Below are 20,400 nucleotides of genomic sequence, written 5' to 3' on the forward strand. Positions count from 1 at the left end.
CCTCACGAGCAGGTCCGAGCGCGGCTGCGACCACATAATTCAAAGAGAGAGAGAGAGAGAGAAAAAAAAGAAAGAAAGCCACGGATCTGTTCGGGACTTTTCTGTGTGTTTCCCCTGCCTCGGCCAGAGAGCTGTAACCTGCTTCTCCATTTTTAAAGCCCTCCTCAGCGCCACTGTATATAGACAAAACAACAGGATGACAACACATTTCAGGAGCGGCCCAGCCTTCGGACTCTCAGCCGAGGTCAAGAGCAAGGTAGGTGGAAAGCTTTTATACTGTTATGAATTCATAACAGTCCGTATTCTGGATATAGACACGTTGTTGCTGGAGCATCGACTCCTCCAGCGAGGTCAAGGGTCACTGAAGGCTACCTAGCATGATGGCGAACGCGGTAAACATGGTAAACAAACATGTGGTTCCTCCACACAGAGTCCTGCAATGTGGCCAAAATGCTTGTTGATATGACATAAGTAGGGCCTTGTGTGGAGAAAGTGTAGTATAATGCTGGATAAAACCTTGGTGTAGACTAGTTGGCCAGAGGCTGGGTGCAAAATCTCACCAAAAATGTGCTGAGCGCGTGCAGCTTTGCCCCAAATCAGACATTTTTATCTGCCTGTTAAAGTGAAGTTATTAAAAGGCGGCCTGGGTGTGATCAGGCGTGCCGTTCCAGGTTGTAGGCTTGGGAACCAGCTCTGGTGACACACTCCTGCCTTTTAATAATAGATCACACAGCGAGGGAAGTGTTTGCTTTGGAGGTGAAAGTGGGTCTCAGTGGCCAAATTATTTGTGTGATTATGAGGGGTCAGGGCGTTTAGTCTGTGAGAGTGCAGCACGGGAGGGAGGACGATCACTTGCACTGCGTACACCCTGTTTTTCTTCTGGTATCGGTTCATTGAGCTCCTTGGCAGTAAGAAACCACACTGGCTGAAACATTCAGTCAAGAATCATACAGTATGAAGGTACTATTTCTGATTTTAAGTTATGGTTAAAGCTCGATTTGCAAAGTTAAAGGGGCATGACACAGACCGTTATCAATGAATGAGTAACTGCAAGTTTTTAGTGAAAAGAAGTCAGTGGTGAAAGGAGATACTCCTTTATAGATGTGCCACAATATACAAATACTCCACTGCATTCCAGGTGTTGCTTAAAAGTAAGTCAGTGTTATAATATTTGATTATTATTTTTGATGTATTAAACATGTAAGATGCATTTTGATGTTGCCATGAGTCGAGCTGGCGCTAATTTGAACTACTTTGCATTCTGTTTGTAGTTTTATCCATAAAAGAATCTGATAATTTGTACAAAATATGCATCTGTAAATCATGTAGTTGAGTACAGTATCTCCCCATGCAATGGATGGAAGTAGCAAGTAGCATAAATAGAAATAGAAAGTAGAAATCCCTCAAATTTAGACTGAAGTACTTGAGTATATGTACTTAGTTACACTCCACGAGTGCATGGTGTTGTACCCGGCAAAGCATAAACATGCTTAGATCATTCCAAGCATTTAAGCTGTCATCATCCTGACAGGAAGTGTTTATGCAGTGATTGTAAATACATTTTTTTTCTTCTTTGCTGCCTCCATCATGACAGCAGTGGCTGTACAGTGGGATGAGTCAGAGCTGCTGATAGTCTGTTCAGGATGAGAAAGGTCAACCTGTGAGTGTTCCAACTCCCAGATCATCATCATCATTATTGTCCTGGGGGGATGTCGCCTCTTCCCTGAAAAGTGCCATCTCTCATCAGAGCTTTAATCTCACACAGAGGTGCGCTGCACTGTGTGAAACCCACATTCCTTTCATTGCCGCTATTCAGCAGTCAGCAGGGTCTTAGACAGAATTGAAGGTTTGAGATGTTGGCGCTCGTCCGGCTGTTGTTTTGCCACCATCTCTGTGCCATTTCCAGGTCGATTGTGTACACAAGGGCAAGCGGAGAAGTACAGTCTATTTTCCGCGGAGTAGAACAACGTTAGCCGGGGAAATAAAAAGCTTATTTGAGCTGTCGGGCGTCGTGGGTCATGCGGGGATGGTAAGTTCCAGCAGCATGACATCAGAGAGCCGCAGAGATGCTGCAGGAAGACTGACAGGTACATCAGCATAATCAAATGGCCTTTTAAGGAGTGACCGGGCTCTGACTTGGAACTTGAGAAAGTGTCCTTACTCTAAACAGTTTACATCTGAGTCAAGAGTGACAAAACACTGTCCTGACAGAACACAGGTGAACAGGACGTAGGTGGCGCGGACAAAGACGTCCATGTTTCACCGCACGAGGACACCTAACGAAGAAATGATGTCAATACAGCTAATCTTTTATTTCTGTAACTTATTGGTTACCAACAGCTGGATGGGAGATACGTTTTCTGCTCACGTTCTCTGTTGTTGGACCCCACATGGAAATACGCAATATTGCAACGGACTGTGAGATTATGGTGGACCAGTACTTAAAGTGAGCCTACGTAGCCTTTGAAAGAAGACTTAACACATTCTTTCTCTTTAGCACATTAGCAATAAAACGCACTCTTGCCTGCTTCAGTACACTCAGAGAATTTTCTGTCACAGCCTTACTTGGTCTGGTATGACCACTAGCTCATGGTTGCTAATGGTAGCTAATGTCGGCAGCCTTTAGATAATCCCTTGTAACTGACATTACATGATACTACTGAGTCGGTTCACTGACTTCATGACTTATGTCTGCTGATGCTGCTGTTACGTCACATTTCATCATTCGTCATTATTCTGTAACTGCCACTTTTGGCCACGTTTCAGCCAAAGTTAGTGTGTCATAGCGTGGCTCTAAGACAAGCTATCATTTGAAATGTTTTGATTCTAGTATTGAGTATTGCTGCCAAAGACAATCCCCCTTTTTTAATGACTCACTTCAAGAAATATAGAAATAATTTTTTCATTGAACAAAGAAGCCAAATATGTCAAGTAGCTGTACAATAACTAACATACTGCACTGAACAGTCTAAAAGTGGCAAAAAATCAGGATTTAAAGAATTGAGTGAACTAGTGACTAAGAATTTGACATTCACTGCCAGCTTACAGTGGACTGCTTGCACAGATACACTACTTGAGTGTTTCCTTTTTTAGTACTTTATACTTCTATACTTCATTTCAGATGGAAATACTGCACTTTTTACTCCACCACATTTAGCCAAAAATGTTTTAAAAGAAGAGTTATCTCAAAGAACCCAATGCATCAATCAGTCTTTTAAAATAAAGTCTTTTTGCCTCGTGACCCTTTGCAAAAACAGTGTGTAGTTGGGCCCCCTGTCATTTTTAGATGTCTGTATAGTAAGCAGATCCACCAAAGAGACATCACTCCTTTAAACTTTTTACAGGGTTTGATTTAAATAGAAAATAAACATATTAAATAACTGAGAAAAGCCCAAATGATGATGAATGTAAATTTGTGTCACAGAACAGTGTGTAGGATTTAGGAGGATCTATTGGCATAAATGGAATATGATGTTCATAGTTATGTTTTCATTAGTGTAGAATCACCTGAAAATAAGTGTTGTTGTCTAATTGCCTTTAGAATGAGCTCTTTATATCTACAGAGGGATCAGGTCCTCTCCCACGGAGTCCACCATGTTTCTACAGCAGCCCAGAACAGACAGACACTGAAGAGGGACTTTTGCTCCTTTAATGTTTTTAACGGACCCCATAGGGAAGGGTGAGGCGAGGGGTATTCAGTGGGCCACAATCTGCAACCTCACCACCGGATCCTACAAACTGGACCTTTGATAAAATATCAGCCATGGGGGCTGCTTTTCAGAATGAATACTTCTACTGGAGTAAAGATGCAGCACCTTTGCATCTTTATTTTCAAATTGTTGGTTCTTTTGCTTAAATCTAGACTACTATTTATAAAAGAAGAAATAACACAATCTTCCTGAAACAATTGAAAGTTAAATTCAGTTTTGTCGTGGCAGCCATACTTGGTCTGGTATGACCAGTAGCTTCAGCTGCCTAATGTTAGCTAATGTTGGATAGATTTTGCCCTGTGCTAACTATGTTTTCACATGTACCATTTTTCCATAATTGTGACTTGTGGCCGCAGTGACAGCTCTTTAGCAAAAGTTTTGTTGTCTCACTTAAAGTAAAGAATCCAAGGACTTCCTCCACAGCTGCTTACCTAACAGTTTTTGATACTCTGCTCAAAGGACAGGTTTCATTTGAGGTTTGATGCCCAGCGTTTGCAACACTAGTCCATCAGTCGTCATGAAGGAAAAGGAGAGAAGACTAATAAAGTGCATGGCCTCTTCTGATTTCTTTGTGGGCTGTGCTGTTTGCCGTCATGTGTTTCATTGCTTATGGATCAATAATGGCTTTAAAGCTCAGAAAACAAGCAGTTCCGACTGCATTCCTGAGCTCGGCAATGAGAAGAACAACACAACCAAATCAAACTCTCAGCTAAACTGCCTCGACTGGAAGCGGGACCTGTCGATCTTGGCCCGTCTTTATCAGACGTGGTTTGCCTGAATAGTCAACTCTCTGTAAAAGGGCAGATTCTGGAAAACCCAGAGGGAAAGAGAGTAAGGGAGAAATATGAGCTCGGCCAATCGGAAAAGGGGAGCAGGACAGTCAGAGGGAGAGGGAGGAGTGTCTGGGAAAGCTGTTTCTCCCAAGTTTGGTGTGATGGACTGGAAGCTACGCTATCCCTGCTGCTTTGAAATACTTGTTTGTGTTGGCTGCTGATCCCAGACTGTGAAGACTTATCTGCAGAACATTCAGGAAAAGGGGATGAGGGTGTGTGTGTTTGCATGCACACACAGGGGGGGGGGGCAGTCTTAAACCCTATGCCAGAATTCAAAGTATTAGGGGCAACGTCTTTGTGCCAATAAGGAAATACATGGAGAGAAGAGAGAGAGGCCGATGTGTTTCTCCATGCAGGAATGTCCACAGGCTTTTTTCATTTTCATTTTTCTTCCTGTTCTTTTTATACCCCTCATCTAAAAGTATTTTTTATTATACAGCAAGACTTTCAAAGACAGTGCAGTTATGAGAAAAGAATGGCTGAAACACGAGTTATTTTAGTTTCTGAGAACCTGACATCAGGCCTGAAAGAGACTTGTGTTAAAATGAGTGTGTGCATTTACCTTGTAGCATCTGAGCGCTGTTTGTAGCATTTTAAATGACATTTTCTATGATCTACTGCTACCCCTCTTAGAATTTCACTTTATTTTTTCACCAGTCATGGTGTAAATGATAGCACCATATTCTATGGGTGTGTAATTTGCGACTAATTTCATAGAGGTCTTCCTGGAAATAACCTCTTTTGTCAGTGTGCCGCAGGTCAGCTGAACATGCACAGATGTGAAAAACAAACAGGGAATAAAATGGCCAATAGCTGCGGAGTAAGAAACCATTTCTTTCAGGGAAATTCATGTTTTTCCTTGTAACCAGGACCTTTTTGGATATCATGCGGAAATTAAACAGAAGTAAAATAAAGTGTTAACGTTGAATATTGAAATTGGTAAATTTTAATAATCTGGAATGTAATTTATCTTCTGTGGTTTGGTTCTTACATTAATGTGCTTTGTTCTTGCACAGACGTTCTCTGTTTTCCATCTCTTAGTACCACAGGATATATCATACCAGTCTTCACTTGACTCCACAGTCCTGCTGTAGGACTAAAGACTTGCCACTAGAGAGTGGGCCTCGTCACCAAGAGCTTGATGTGCTGAGATCAGCTGTCATAAAAAGCAAAAGTCCAGACTTATGTTTGACCTCCGACCTTTGTTCCACCCCCTCAGCTTGCAGGGAAGTACGACCCCCAGAAGGAAGAGGAGCTGAGGCTGTGGATCCAGGATGTGACCGGCAAGAGGATCGGGGACAGCTTCATGGAGAGCCTGAAGGATGGAGTCTTGTTGTGCGAGTGAGTGGATAGACAATGAGAGGATGCTCGCACAGAAACGTTCCTGTTATGTTATTGCTGATTGTTATTCAAGCCCCCCCCTCTGAAGACTGACGTTTCTTGAACTTTATGCCTCTTTCTTTGTAGACTCATTAATGTTCTCCAGCCAGGTTCTGTGAAAAAGATCAACAACTCCAGTCAAAACTGGCACCAGGTAACGCACCAGCTCTGTGGAAAGAACAGAAGCTTTATTTGTCCTGCTAGTCTCAAAGTCAGGCTCGTTTTCCGGAGTACGTGGAACTTACTGTTTTGGCATTGACAACGCAGAGTGTATTTACATACCATAAAGTAGTCGCCATGTCAGATGAAGCCCATCCCAGCGTGGCTTTTATTAGCCTTTTACAGGGCTGAAAAAGCAAACAGTGCTTTTAAGACTTGATTCTCCCTGTGAAATGAACACTTGTAAATGATGTTACCCATAGACAGAGCTTCAGACAGAGTCAGACGTTGTAAGGGCAATACACAGATGAACAAAAAGCATTTTTCATTTATTCATTTATACACGTTAGCAGGGATTTATATGTCCACACCAAACTGGAATCACATTGTGAAAGTTTGACATTATGGGAAATGTGTTTCTTTCTGGTGTTCAGATGAAGACATTGATACCACTCTGATGTCCATGTGTTTAAAAAAGAAGCTACCACTATGCAGCCCGTTAGCTTAGCTTAGCACAGAGACTGAAAACCAGGGGAAACAGCTAGCAACCCTGTCCAAAGGGTAAACAAAAAAAAAGACTGCTCAAAGGCTCACTAATTAACACATTATGCCTCAGGGTAGCTGATCCATGTGTTTCCAGTATTTGTGTTAAAATAAACTAACCGGCTGCTAGCAGTAGCTTCATATTTAACGTCCAGATGTGATCACAGGTTTAACTAAAAATCAGCATTGAAGGTGAGACACAAGGCAGCGACTCTGGCTGTTTGCAAGGTGCCAAATAGATGCTCCTCTCAGCTCCTTGCATGTTTCCCTCTGTCTGCCGTTTTTCCTCAGCTGGAAAACATAGGGAATTTTGTCCGTGCGATCACGGAGTACGGCCTGAAGCCACATGACATCTTTGAGGCCAACGATCTGTTCGAGAATGTCAACCACACTCAGGTCCAGAGCACACTCATCGCTCTGGCTGGAATGGTGAGGGCAGCAGCTACACACACACACACACACACACACACACACACACACACACACACACACACACACTGTGTTACTCCAGTGACATCTGTCTGGCTGACGTCTGTGCTTTACTCACTGCTGAATTGAACTGACTAAGAGAATCAGGTGCGATTAAAATCTGTCAATCATTGTAGTCTACAGAAACTATGAGCACCAACGATGATCTACATACATATTGTGATAATTATGCACATGTTGCAGCCGCCAGCCTTCCTGTGTGAGTGCTTTGTGTTGCATAGGCTTGGATGTACAATATGGCAACAGCAGTGGCATGATTAAAAAAAAAAACAATATGAGTGTGAAAAATACACTCTATTACCATCATTTTCCTTCCTGCATCTGCCGCTTCTCTTTCTCAGGCCAAGTCCAAAGGTTTCCACTCCAAGTACGACATCGGAGTGAAGTACGCTGAGAAACAGCAGCGCCGCTTTGCTCCAGAGAAGCTCAGGGAGGGACGAAACATCATCGGCCTGCAGGTCAGAGCAGCAGAAATGCCAAACTTGTAATCTGCTACTTCATCACCATGCTTGCATATGGGATTGTAGATGCATGTTCTGTGGGCCAAGACACCTCCCCGTGGGTCGTCAGTGTGCCCCCTGCTGGACTCGTGCTGAATGAGTCTTCACAGAAACCTCCTCACCGAGTCCTTCCTTGCTTTTTGGATTATTGATTTAGAATAAAATGATTCCCAGAGTGACAACTATGTCTCCAAACTTTGTGTTTTCAGTTATTTACCTCGCTCCATTTTGCTGTGTCTCTAGATGGGCACCAACAAGCTTGCCAGCCAAAAGGGCATGACCTCTTACGGCACACGACGCCATCTGTATGATTCCAAGATGGCCATGGACAACCCAGTGGACCAGTCTACCATCAGCCTACAGATGGGCACCAACAAGGGAGCCAGCCAGGTGAGGAGATCGATGCTTTTATTCAGTCATTTTGCACTGTGATTCAGATGGAAGTTCAGACTTTAAGATGCACACTGAGATAAACTGATGCAAAGGCTAGGGCTGATATTATACTATACTTTCATGTCATCCACCAATCAAGAAAAGACCAAAACTATGGATTAGTTCACGTTTGGGCCCCGAGCCTATCGCTTCTTAAGGCTTAAATTTCTTGACTTATTTCCTAAAACAGTTGGGCACTGTAGTTTTAAGCAAACAGTACTCAAACAGGACTGAAGAATAAGTTCCAAACTCAAACTTTCAGCTGCAGATGAATACATATTTGGTGCTCTAGCATGTTGATTCCCAGCCAGATACTATTCCCCAGGGGGTAATAAAAGGAGCTGCCAGGGGGTATGAGGAAAGCTTGTGGAGTAGCTCAACTATGATGTTGAAACAGTTACTTAAAGGAGCTGGATAAACTGGATTGAGATGGATGAGCTAAAAGAAGTGAGTAAATGGTTAAAATAGATAGTAAAGAATCATTGATTAAACAGTTGAAATATTTAGCAAGCATAGTCTAAACACTGGCTGTTCCGCTGCATGAAAAAAATGATTGTAGCAATATTCACCTTTTTATATGAGTAAACACATCTGGAACATGGCGGGTGGTGCAGATGGAGGGGTGCTGGAGCTCGTCTGAAGGGGCTTTGGGGTTTTATCAGTCAGCTGCTGCTTGAGGGAGCGTTTCTGTCAGCAGGACAGTGTATGTGGCGCTGACAAAAATAAACTCCAGTTCCCAAATCATGATGAAGGGACATGTCGTCCAGCTCTACGATGGGGCTCACTGATGTGGACTGTTTTTTTTTTTTTTTTCAAAAACCCTTCGTCTTGTCCTGTGTCCCCCAGGCTGGCATGACAGCTCCAGGAACCAGGAGGCACATCTTTGACAGGAAGCTGGAGCTGGAGAACTGTGACACTACCACCATCTCTCTGCAGATGGGCACCAACAAAGTGGCCTCCCAGCAGGGCATGACCACCTACGGCCTGCCCCGCCAGGTCTACGACAACAAGTACTGCGCCAACCCCACCGAGGCCTACTACAACAACGGGAGTGAGGTGGAGTTTGATGGCTACAACCAATACTCTGACTGAGGACACCACGGACAGCCTCACCCCCCCCACCCTCCCCCCACCCTCCCTTCCTCTTTGCTTAACTTCAGACAACCAACCACAGCTGTCTCTGTGACGAGCAAACCTTCCAGACTGTTATTTAACACTCATTGACGTCATTGTCGTCTTCATTCCCCAGCTTTGTCTAAACATACTTTTACTCTTAGGGATTTATTGTTTGTCTTTCCATGAGTAAAAGAAAAAAAAAGGTGTTTACACTGACCTTACGTCAAAAATTTCATGCAGTGGCCAACTAGTGTATCTCATTGTTCTGATGAATTTTATTACCGCCTAAAAATACCCACAACACGGATTTAATGACCTGTGCTATTTATAGAGTTTTTTTTCTACAGCTTTTTATACTTGCATTGTGATTAAAGATTTATAACTGTTTTATACCCCTCGCCTCACCTCCCTTCCCTTCCAGTCCAGTTTGAACACTGACCAAGCAGAATTTGAAAGTTCCTTGAAAGGAAGCAGTTGACTGTTGGTGCTATTGAACTTTGACCCAGTTGGAGCTCCGCAGGCTGCAGGATTCAACTCCTCGGGATGACCCAGAAGGTTCATGTCCACAGGCTGACGGGGGCGGACGATGCGGGAGGACTTATAGCTTTGTGCGGGCTTTGCTTTGTTTCGTGAGCACCTGCGCTGGCAAATGGTCATGTTCACAAGCCTGCCAAATTATCCGCGCCGTTTTACGGGGCTAATTTACATGGCTTGTGTGCGGCACGAGTCTTTGGTTTTTGAGGATGTATGCAGAGGAAGAAGAGAGGTCTGTCAGACAGTGCTGACAGTGATGAAGAGCAAATGGAGGTGTTGTGATATCTAGTTTGAAATTGGGGTAAACTTAGTCACCTGTAGTTTTTGTCCTGTTGTTTCTGCTTCCATCCACTTGGGAACATGTTGCCTTCTGCTTCAGTGAACTTCAGCTTTAGTCCTGTTGCTCCACTTGCACTTTACTTCGCCTCACCTTGTGTGCAGTAAACAGTGGTGGAATGTAACTAAGTACTTTTACTCAGATGCGGTACTTAAGTGCAAATTTGAGGTACTTCAATTTAATGCCACTTTACACTTCTACAGCACTGCAATTCTGATGGTAATATTGAACTTTGTACTACATTACTTCACAAAATAACATTTTACATACAAAACAAGTAAGTTTATCGAATATCATGTAAGTATCGATACTAATAGTAAAAATATTTACTTTTCATACTTTAAAGCTGGAGTGTCAGAAGCACGTTGTTTGTGTAATTACTGTCACTGCCAGAAGGGAGAGACAAAAGCTCCACACTGCAGGTTCAAGTACATTTAGCTAGTAATGCCTAACTACTTTAACTTAAGTAACATTTCAAATACTGGACTTTTAATTGTAATGGAGTATTCTTTAACATTGTGGTATTGCTACTTTTACTCAAGTTAAGTATCTGAGTACTTCATCCACCACTGTCAGTAAATGGCAATATCAAAGTAGATCCTGGCACCCACTGATAATTACCAAGTGAATCATGCTAAATATAGAGATGAGACTTTCATCATACTGTTAACCCACCAAATGTCTTGAATGTAATGTTATTGCATGGTCAGAGGTGTCACTAGCTGTTACAGGAGTCATTTTCAACACATTAGAGGGCACAAATGTACATTTACAAAGTTCTAAACAGGACAATCAAGCACTTATAGCCTGGAATTAAACATCTGCACATCTGCACATCTTTGCACAATATTCAGATTTACTGGCTTTGAATTACTGTCAAAATTAGCTCTTCTACGGGCTTCATATTTGTGTTCACGTGCTGAATGAGACAGTAGATTTGAGCTCCTCAACTGGTCATTGTCATTCAACAGCAAAGGCATCACTGCCACAATTTAGAACATGTGGCAGTGATGCCATCTAGTGTTGAAAAAGCACAAGGACATTTACTGCATTTTCAAACCATCAACCGCTTAAACATGAATTTTATTCAATCAAACATGAGAATGTAGTTGTTTAACAGTGCATTTGTTTATTATCATTTCTTGTGATATCCAGAAAAGCAACACTGTTGAGTAAATGTATAGTAACATTCCACCTCAATGTGTTGGCTTTGTTTCAACATTGTTCAAACTTTACATCTTTGCTAACCTCTTGATTTTTTTTCTATATGCCTTTCACTAAACATGACATTTGTGCAATAAAAACACTTGAAAAATATGGTTCATATTTAACTCTCATTACTTGTCATTGCCTAAAAATACTCACATGTGAAATACATGGTAGTGTAATAGAAATTGCATGATTGATGTGATTTAAAAACAGGAAAATAATAAAATCTAACAGTACAAATATATACTGGCCCCAAAAAAGCAAAAGATTCGTAAAGACTTGGCAGTTCAAACAAACTCAACCAACAAAATGTTTCAGTGCAGTAGAGACGGGGTTGAAAACTAAAAAAAACCTACTTCCACAAAAGTAATGCATGTTCGTGTCATAATCTACTAAATACGACTCTACAATAGCATAAAGGAAAGAGATTTCTATTTTCTTCACCCATAAATCACAAAGAATACTGATAAAGGACATGGAATGGTTGACACTAGTGCGAATATCAGATTACATTTTATACTTGATTATATGAAAAATTAGTTCAAAAAAAGGGAAAACATAAAAAAAAAGCTTCTTACTCGCTAATCACTGACATGAAAACATTTCAGTGAGAACTGTGATGTAGACAAAACAACATGGCAACCCCTGGCCCAGCCAGAGGAACGTGTCGTGCTCAGCAAGCCACACTGAGGCAAAGTGAAACACATCACACACGTCAAGTAAAAACATAATGCTGCTAATGTTTGGGAAGATTTTGCTACATTGTGCTAGCTGAACAGGACCTAATTCAGCGGACCAATCAAAGGGGTCAAATGTGAGGGCAGAGAGAAGGTGAGCCACAGGAAAACATCACTACTGATTGGCTGCTTCACAGGCGTCGATCCAATCACTGTAAACGTCCACTGGCTCCGACAGATCTGTTCACAAACGGTTAAGGGACATTCCAGACGGAGACAAGAAACACACACACTACAACAAGGCTAAACTAATTTCTTATTTTAATAATGAGAAGGGATTTTTCCATCTGCATGTGCATCATTTTCCATATGCATATGCATGATTTTGTCTTTTATTGAAGTCAGTGCAGTGATTCAAAAGAACATTAAGAGAATCTTGCAATAATAAAAAAAGTGCATTAAAAACTTGTGGATTCAAACCAAAAATGATTAATTGTTCCTTGGCTTTTAACGTGACTAACTTTTCACATCATTTCATTACACAAGACTATTAGATATCCTTCAACCTCAAAAACAAGCAAACAGGACAAAAAGCAATATCCTTGGCAGGTAGATGTAATTACATTTGGCCACACATGATGCTGAAATGTTTTGTTGGCTGAAAGGATACAGGTTATAGGAGTCTGGAACTCCTCCAAGCAAACGCTGCATGATATAATTCCTGTATTGCGGGTTCGCTCCCTGGAAAACAGTTAGTATTTTAATTGAGTTGTTCATGATGCATTTCTCTGTATTTCTAAAGCACGTTGAGTCACTTACATTTTGACATCGCAGGATTTCTCATGGTTACAGAACGGGCAGGTGAACTGGGTGTCCAGGTTACCTGTCATCTTTTTCTTGGGGGGTGGCTTTCTCTTTGACTTTCTGCGGCCCATTTGTAATGCTGTTTATCTGCTGGAAAAAACAACATCACATCAGCTATGGACATTACCAGACACGCTGACTCTCAGTAAAAACACAGAGATGACACAGTAACCATGTGCATGTACTTGTGTGTTTGTTGTTGAGTTAAAGTGAATTTAAAGATTTTTTAAAACTACTTCATAACTATTTCACTGAGCGGCCGGTTCAGTCGCTTTTCATTGCTTTGCATCCATACCTTACCGAATTAACAACTGAAAGGGCCAACACCTAATCAACCCTAATGTTAACCAAGTAATGCTTAGATAGAAAACAATAGATCACATATTACTATTAACGGCTTGCTTTTAATCGCCGCTCACCTGGCTCACAGGCAGGTAAAAGACCAAACCTAACATCCTCCTGTGATAACATTAAGTTACACCTTTTCTCGTGAATGGTAATTAACGTTGCCGCTCGTACATCCAGCAAAATCTGAACAAAACTTGTATGTAAATGCAGCCACAGTCTCAGTATGCAACTATAGTCTACTGTAGCCAAACAGCAACAATAATGCAAACGGGATGAGAAAAAACACTTGCGCTTAAGCGCCAAAAGGCTACACGCTAGCAGGCTAACTCGCTAACAGCTGCTAGCCTAAGAGAAAAGACTGTATGAGATAAAAAATAAATGCTGATATAAATATGATAGGGAAAAACCGAAGAGCGTGTTTCCGCCGTTAAGAAAAGCATCATTTAACGTTTGCGAAATGATGTGACTGCTACCTCTCTTACCAAAGCGATGCCTTGCAGCGGAGGATGCTGTAAGTACTCAATTTGATCCGGATGCAGCGTCTCTCTGGACCCGCCTCTGATTGGTTCGTTGGGAATTTGTTCCATGTGCGATTTGCTCACAGGCGGAGACTGACAGCCCGTGTATCCAATAGTAAATCCCGTCTTCTACGTTAACTCCCTCCTCTAGTGGAACATGACATCCCTCAAATCATGATAGATAGATAGATAGATAGATAGATAGATAGATAGATAGATAGATAGATAGATAGATATTAAAGCTCATTTCATACAAAAAGCTGCTAAACATCGTTCTTCACAAAGATTAATAAAGGCTAATCCAAGAATTAAAAACATACGGAGAGGATTTGACAAAAAGATTTTTAAAATTAATAATTAGCTGCAGAAATTATTATTATTCTTTAACACTCTTATACTATAGTGTAGTATTCTTATAGTAAGCCATCAAAGGGAATTTTACTACTATGTCTATCTGATGGCTGTGGTCACTGGCTACTTTGCAAAGTGAGATGCATGCAAATAAGATCATAAAATATTATGTATTGTTAGACTTTCAAATGGTTAGAGACCTGGACATAACATTTAAATTTAATTTACAATATTCATAGTAACTTTTGTTCTTGCTTAGGCTGTATTCCTTATACCTAATGTAATATTTTTTTTGAATTTCCACCTTTATGAATGTTTATGAACTTCTCTACTTTCCCACAACTTTTAAATCATTTACAACTCAGTGGTAGTAGTAGTGAAGCACGTGTCCGTGTCTTCTTCTGAACATAGCCTCTGTGACCACAAGTACTAAAACCCCTAAGTGTGTTGAACTGAGCAAGGATGGATTTGATTACTTATAAATCCAACTTTTAATTTGTAAGAGGAGCATTGTGTTATGTCTTCTGTCACATGCTTACCCTTTAAACACTGACAGAGCCTATTTCCACCACAGACTGACTCACTAGTCTATCCTCTGACCTCTTACAATAGAAATGTCTCCCATAATTGAGGTAATGAAAGTCTTAATCGGTATAAACTGACAGGTAGGCAGTATCTTGTACATGTATGACACTTTGATCCTGCAGGGCAAGATCCAGCTTCAGCAGCAAGGGTAAGGGGTCAGCAGCAGTACTGTATTATTATCACACATTACATTATTAGAATATATTTATTTTCAAGAACACCATTGGTCCGTCTCTCCGCGTGGGGCGGGGTTCGTTCGCATGATAACAAGCCAGAGGAAGTGGTTCAGTTGAACCTTGGACCGTAATACCGTTTATAATTTTAAGCATTTTTGAATTTCGAGGTACTCACAGGAGGAAGAAAGCGAGGTGGGTGCGGGTTTGTGTAACGCGGAGTGACTAATTGTACTAATTGTAACGCTGCAGACGGTCGGAACTCTCCCTTAGCTCGGAGGCTAAAGCTAGTTAGCTTGTCTCTTCTATGCTGTGGACAGTAAAGTTAGCTGCTGTGGACAGTTCAGGTCCGCTGCTTCTCTTCTATGCATTTACCTTTATCATCCCGTGTGAGACTGGTTAAATACATTATGACTGTCAGTGAATGTCCTCTGCTCTGCCTCTGCACTGGTGTCTCATTCTGGCGAGTTATCAGTGCTGCTCATGTGTGGAGCAGCAGGCTGAAAAGACAGACAAGACCTTTATCTCTGTGGCCTGGTTTTCAGCCCTAAACTGCAGGCCTTTAACAACTCAAAAACACATAGCCTACCTTAACATTTGTTTTAGCAGCTTGATGTTTACTGACTTTTTGCTTATAACCGTGACTGTGAAGTGATGACGTGTTTCAGAAAATGTAACATTGTAACTGCTATGATCTACAGTATATCTGTGATTGGCAGTTCTTTTGTTTTTACACAGCACTTTGTCTCCAAAATCCCCCAAAATATGCTTTTTCATGCCCATATTAAGATGTTAAACGTGAAATTTCTTCTTAAATAGTAAAATCAATTCGGCCAGTATGGTCTTTTTCTAAATTTTGGGGAGGATTGCCACTTCAAAAATGGTTGATTTTGCAGATATTATTTGTGCACATGCAGCAGTGGGGTCCTTCCTAAGGAGGAAGCAAAGCCAATATCAACTAAACACAAGGGTTAATGTATGCTGTGTATGTAATATACATATATTTTGCAGAGGGACACCATGGTAACAGAGGGGGAGCCCATGGACTTGGTGAAAGTGCTGCACCTTCTGGCGCTCTCTTTCTCCTGGGGTATGCAGGTCTGGGTCTCCTTCATAGCAGGTATGAGCTGCACAAACAGAAGAGTCATGGTCGCATTCATATGCGTTCCTGTTTCAGCGCTATATTTAGATTTCTTGATCTCAATGTCTGTGCCTGCAGGTTTTGCATTGGTGTGGCAGGTAAGTCTGCACACCTTTGGCCTGGTGCAGAGCAAACTCTTCCCTGTATACTTCTACTGTCTGATGGGAAGCAATGTTGTCAGCCTGGCTGTGTATGCTGTGTACCACCCCAGAGAGCTGCTGGACTGGCACGAAAGTGTGCAGGTCAAACATCACACATGCACATACAATATAGCTACTTATTTTAATGTCAGCCTTTGCAGGTAAATCATCACCATGTTGTCTTACAGTTAGTCTCTTCTTGTCTTCTTGTCAGATGGGTCTGTACTTTGTGGCACTGATCATGGCGGGTCTGAACGCTCAGTGGTTTGGCCCAGCGGCCACTGAGGTGATGTTCCAGATGAGGGAGGTGGAAAAGGAACATGGCCTGGGGAACCAGATTGGCCTGGGCAGCCAGAAGGAGGCTTATGCTAAGCTCAAAGAGCAGGACCCCAAGTACAGAGCCTACAAGAGCAAGTTTGGCCGCTACCACGGCTTGTCCAACCTCTGCAACCTGATAGGCTTCATCTGCACTACAACTAATTTGATCTACACAGCTCTGAATTTATCCACCATTTAGAAGAAGGACAGATTTCTGTTCTTAAAATATCTCACTGTCGATGTCTGTTGTAATCACAGTGTTTCTTATGTTCCGGCAGAAATGATAATGTGTGAGTCAACAAAGTTCTCTCTCTTTATTGTGTTAAATATGCCCACACATGAAAGTGTAAGTGACCTTTTGTATTTTAGTAACCACTGGTGGAGCTGCAGCTGTCCCAAGTGTCCTTAAGAGGGAGGATGCCTTTGTTGCTATTGAGCATCCATAAAACTCTCCATTGCTGCTAACGTTTATCAGGCTAAGCACTTTTCATCTTGTCAGTATCTAATTCATGCTGTCGCAGAAAATAGGTTGCATTTTTGATTTTTTTTTGGTTTGTTTTTTAAGATATGGTTATACTACTTATGATCATACCTCCTCTTAAGAATGATATTTCTTTTAAAAACACACTTTTTAAAATTTTATCACCAAACCACAGGTGTTGTGAGGGCAATGTGCTTGCATCCCCAGCAGGGGGCGATGTTTGAACACAAGCGTACTCAAGCCAGGAAAGTTTGTGGCTCCAGCACATCATCGTGACTTTAGTCAGTAAAATATTGTTTTTCCATATATTTTAAAGTAAATTTATATTAGATGTGTCAGCAATGTTTACTTAATACTGCTACTGTGAAATTAAACAGTGTGCTGTGAATATTATTACATCTGCACCCACTATTATTTCTTTACATTTGGTACTACAGATCTGTTGATTATTTCCTCTCATGATCTATATGCTCTAAAACCAGTTGTTTTGTTGGATTATTCTGGAAAGAAACCATCCTTTAATAGATTCATACTGATGAGTGAATCCAGATCCCACATTGCCTGGATTTGGAAGAGGGAGGTTTTAATTAAATTACCAGTGACGCACATCAGGTTTTGCGAAGACTGGCCTTGAATGCAGAGAACACTGCTTTGCTGGCCAGCTACAGGATGAGAGATGCACTGCCCTTGTTCCAGCTACAATATCAGCACTAATGGATTATAATGGAGTCATTTCAATATACAGAGCAGGGAAAGTAAAAGGATGAGATTTTCCCAAATGCAATTAATCTTGCCGTTTTTAAGATGCTTCCTCTATCTGTGATCAGGGATTTAGTGATCTTTTAGTGAGATTTTTAACATTTTCTTCCTTTCTTGTTAATAAAAATACAAACAGAATTAACTGAACACAGTATTATCTTGCTGACATTGTGATAATGTGTCTTGTAATCAGTTTGGAATATACACAAGGAGGTTTGTCCAAGTGTCTCGAGGAAGGAGACCAATTACACATTCTGAAACTCAGAATACACTGGGTCTTCAGCTGTCCTGTCAAGTTGCCAAATGCAGTGGTAACGGGAAATAAACCCTGTTGAGCCAGAGTACAGGTTTATCTGCTCCTCTCTTCACAGCATCACTGCAGAGGGATTTCAAGTGAAATGTCAATTTCTTCAATAGAGCTTGAGAAGTGCCATGTGTTTGGCAATATGTGGGTTATTTGGATCAGTCAAGTGTGGACATGTAGACCATGAAGGAAACGTACAGTGTCAAAAATTCCTTAATTCTGGGTGTGCAAAGTAAAACACAAGGAAGTAGAGAAACAAAAGGAAGTGTTGAGGACTTGCACCAGACAAGTTCCACCATCCTTCCTCATTCCTGACCCACACGAGGAAATGAATTTGTGTGTGTTTATGTCTAAGAAGGAGAGTCACTGCAGCAGTCACACACTCTGAACACTGCTGCTAGTCAGGGACCATTATTTGGAATGCCAGTGATACTGCAGAGCAGCCCTGCAGTAATATGGTGTGTTAAATTAATTATGAGTCTGGGAGTCTCAAGCAGTTTTATCATCTCTAACGTAGAAATGTAGACCTAATTTGCAATTGTCTGATCTCAGTGATGGATATGCACCTCTGCAGCAGAAAACACTGAGATCCTAAAAGAATGTGTGATTCATCAAAGGCTGCTTAGTTTGACACAACCATTAAGTACTACCATTACCACACCACGAGAGACTGTATTTGAAAATGATAGGAGACAAAATAATAGTGCTCATGACTGAGACCCACATACTGCATACTTCAGAGTCCCAAGTTTTTGTCAGAATATTTTAAAAGAGAAGAAGAATACACAAGGCATGCATCAACTAGACATGTTCTCTCCTGATACCAATTCTGAGACCTAAACTCCAAAATAATAACGCTCAAATTCAATTATCAGTCAAATGTGTTACCTTTGGACATAGCCAGGCTAGCTGTTAATGCTAAGCTAAGATAACCAGCTGCAGGTCACCACTACATATTTACTGTAGCTGCAAATGTGAGAGTGACATCAGTCTGCAATCTATGCTGAAGTATTCTTTTAAACATAACATGGTACATACACTATGAGGGATGGGGGGTCAGCAGGGGGGCATAGCTCATTTTTTTCCCCTGGGTCCCCTGATGATAGGATTATTGGAGGAATGATACCTCAGCAGAGAAAAATATCTAATACATAATAAACTGCAACTGAGCCTGCCAAACTCAAGTCCCTTTATAATGTTATGCATAGGAGAGGAAAAGTAGAGGCGTAACAGCTATAGCTTCCTGAAAACACTACATACATACATTGTTTAATAAATATGATGACTATTGTAAACTCCTTAATAGCCTGGATACACTAATTCTCGAGGAGTTAATATTAAAACAGAAAAAAACTACTTCTGTTGATTCTCTAGGGTGTGTTTGTTAGAGCAGTGCCGCGCGCTCACGTGCGCACGCGCCGGGGACAGCCCTGTCCTCGAGCCGCGCTGACTGGCACAGCCTCAGAGCTCTGAACTGCCGCGCCGGCGTCCTCACGAACAGAGGCGGCTCCAGCCCCCCCAGTGTCAGCTCTGAACACTCGGCCGAGATCCGGGAGCTGCCCACGTCCGCGAACGAAGCAACAGGGAGGAGAGCAGGTCCGGCTGCCGGCGCTGACGCTGGAGCAGAGCGGGATATTTCAGGTGTTCGCTCTACTTTTCGCAGGCTGCTTTATCCGACGCCTCAAAACAGCAGCGTGTCACTGAGTCGAGGGGGGAACCGAGCTGGACCTTTGCTTTCTTCCGCAAGAAGGTAAGTTGTTTAAAGTTTCGGAGCTCAGGGGCTTGTCCTGCCTCTTCCGTCTTGCCCTTCCTTCACTCAGTAAAGTTACACGTTACCTTTTTATTCAGACTAACAGGTTTATCCCCGCGGAATGATACCTAATTTTTGGTTTAGGGGTTTTTGGTCGCCGAAGCATTGTTGCGTAAAGTACGGATATTTAGAATAAAACTATTGTCCAAGCCGCCATCGCCCATTTATATTTGCGTTTCATCCTCCCCGGTAATCAATGAACTGATGTGACAGCTGCCAACCAATCAATACTGGTCATTTCCTGCGGGTCAGACAGGCTGCTGGCTCTTGGCTCTGCAAATAGTGCCATCTGAGGAACCTGGCTGCACCATCGTCGGGCTCCAGTCACCATACATGCCTTTATTTGTTTTACCGGAGATAATGCTCCTGCAGTGTGCCATAAAGGAGCTCCCGTTCTCATCCATGCTGCAGCTCAGGAGATGACTTTTCACTGCATGGAGGAAGACTGCTCTGGTATCATCGCAGGTGCTGATGCAGAGCGGGAGACCTGCTGTCCAGTGTTGCTTTACACACTGCATGTTCCCAGATAACCAGCTACTTTCAGCATGTGACATATACTTACATATACAACATACTTAAAGGTAACTTCAGCAAAATTCAGCTACAACACACGGTAGCAAGAAAACCATGAGTAAATATTAACTGTAACTGTAATTTATACAGCATGTTTTATTAAAAGGGGAATATTA

General features: G+C 41.9%; 3 protein-coding genes across 5 annotated transcripts in view; 2 read left to right on the plus strand and 1 right to left on the minus strand.

Moving 5' to 3' along the window:
• Positions 1 to 11,353, plus strand: cnn1b (calponin 1, basic, smooth muscle, b). The gene is made up of 7 exons (XM_041956672.1): positions 1 to 256; positions 5,763 to 5,884; positions 6,011 to 6,077; positions 6,917 to 7,054; positions 7,456 to 7,572; positions 7,858 to 8,004; positions 8,893 to 11,353. Exons 1-7 carry the CDS (start codon positions 197 to 199, stop codon positions 9,136 to 9,138), a joined length of 897 nt encoding a protein of 298 aa, XP_041812606.1. The 5' UTR covers positions 1 to 196; the 3' UTR covers positions 9,139 to 11,353.
• elof1 (ELF1 homolog, elongation factor 1) lies at positions 11,106 to 15,172 on the minus strand. 2 transcript variants are annotated; one of them, XM_041956677.1, is made up of 5 exons: positions 14,937 to 15,172; positions 13,614 to 13,796; positions 12,739 to 12,873; positions 12,590 to 12,660; positions 11,106 to 12,159 (listed from the first exon to the last, which is right to left on the minus strand). In XM_041956677.1, the coding sequence occupies exons 3-5, from the start codon at positions 12,852 to 12,854 to the stop codon at positions 12,095 to 12,097; spliced, it is 252 nt and encodes an 83-aa protein (XP_041812611.1). In that variant the 5' UTR covers positions 12,855 to 12,873; positions 13,614 to 13,796; positions 14,937 to 15,172; the 3' UTR covers positions 11,106 to 12,094. The 2 variants fall into 2 exon arrangements, with proteins under 2 accessions (XP_041812611.1, XP_041812612.1); XM_041956678.1 differs by lacking the exon at positions 14,937 to 15,172 and having other exon boundaries at positions 12,739 to 12,870; positions 13,614 to 13,675.
• LOC121620575 (transmembrane protein 205-like) overlaps positions 14,832 to 20,400 on the plus strand; it is a 15,857-nt gene continuing 10,288 nt past the window's right edge. Inside the window, exons 1-4 of one of the 2 annotated variants that reach the window (XM_041956676.1) lie at positions 14,832 to 14,953; positions 15,770 to 15,878; positions 15,978 to 16,141; positions 16,254 to 17,912. In XM_041956676.1, the coding sequence (XP_041812610.1) occupies positions 15,779 to 15,878; positions 15,978 to 16,141; positions 16,254 to 16,556 (567 nt within the window). In that variant the 5' untranslated portion in view covers positions 14,832 to 14,953; positions 15,770 to 15,778 and the 3' untranslated portion in view covers positions 16,557 to 17,912. Of the gene's footprint in view, positions 14,954 to 15,769; positions 15,879 to 15,977; positions 16,142 to 16,253; positions 17,913 to 19,275; positions 19,652 to 20,400 lie in introns of those variants that run through there. The other variant, XM_041956675.1, reaches the window with a different exon arrangement.

Source organism: Chelmon rostratus, chromosome 17 (assembly GCF_017976325.1).
Source record: "Chelmon rostratus isolate fCheRos1 chromosome 17, fCheRos1.pri, whole genome shotgun sequence".
Classification (NCBI taxonomy): domain Eukaryota; kingdom Metazoa; phylum Chordata; class Actinopteri; order Chaetodontiformes; family Chaetodontidae; genus Chelmon; species Chelmon rostratus.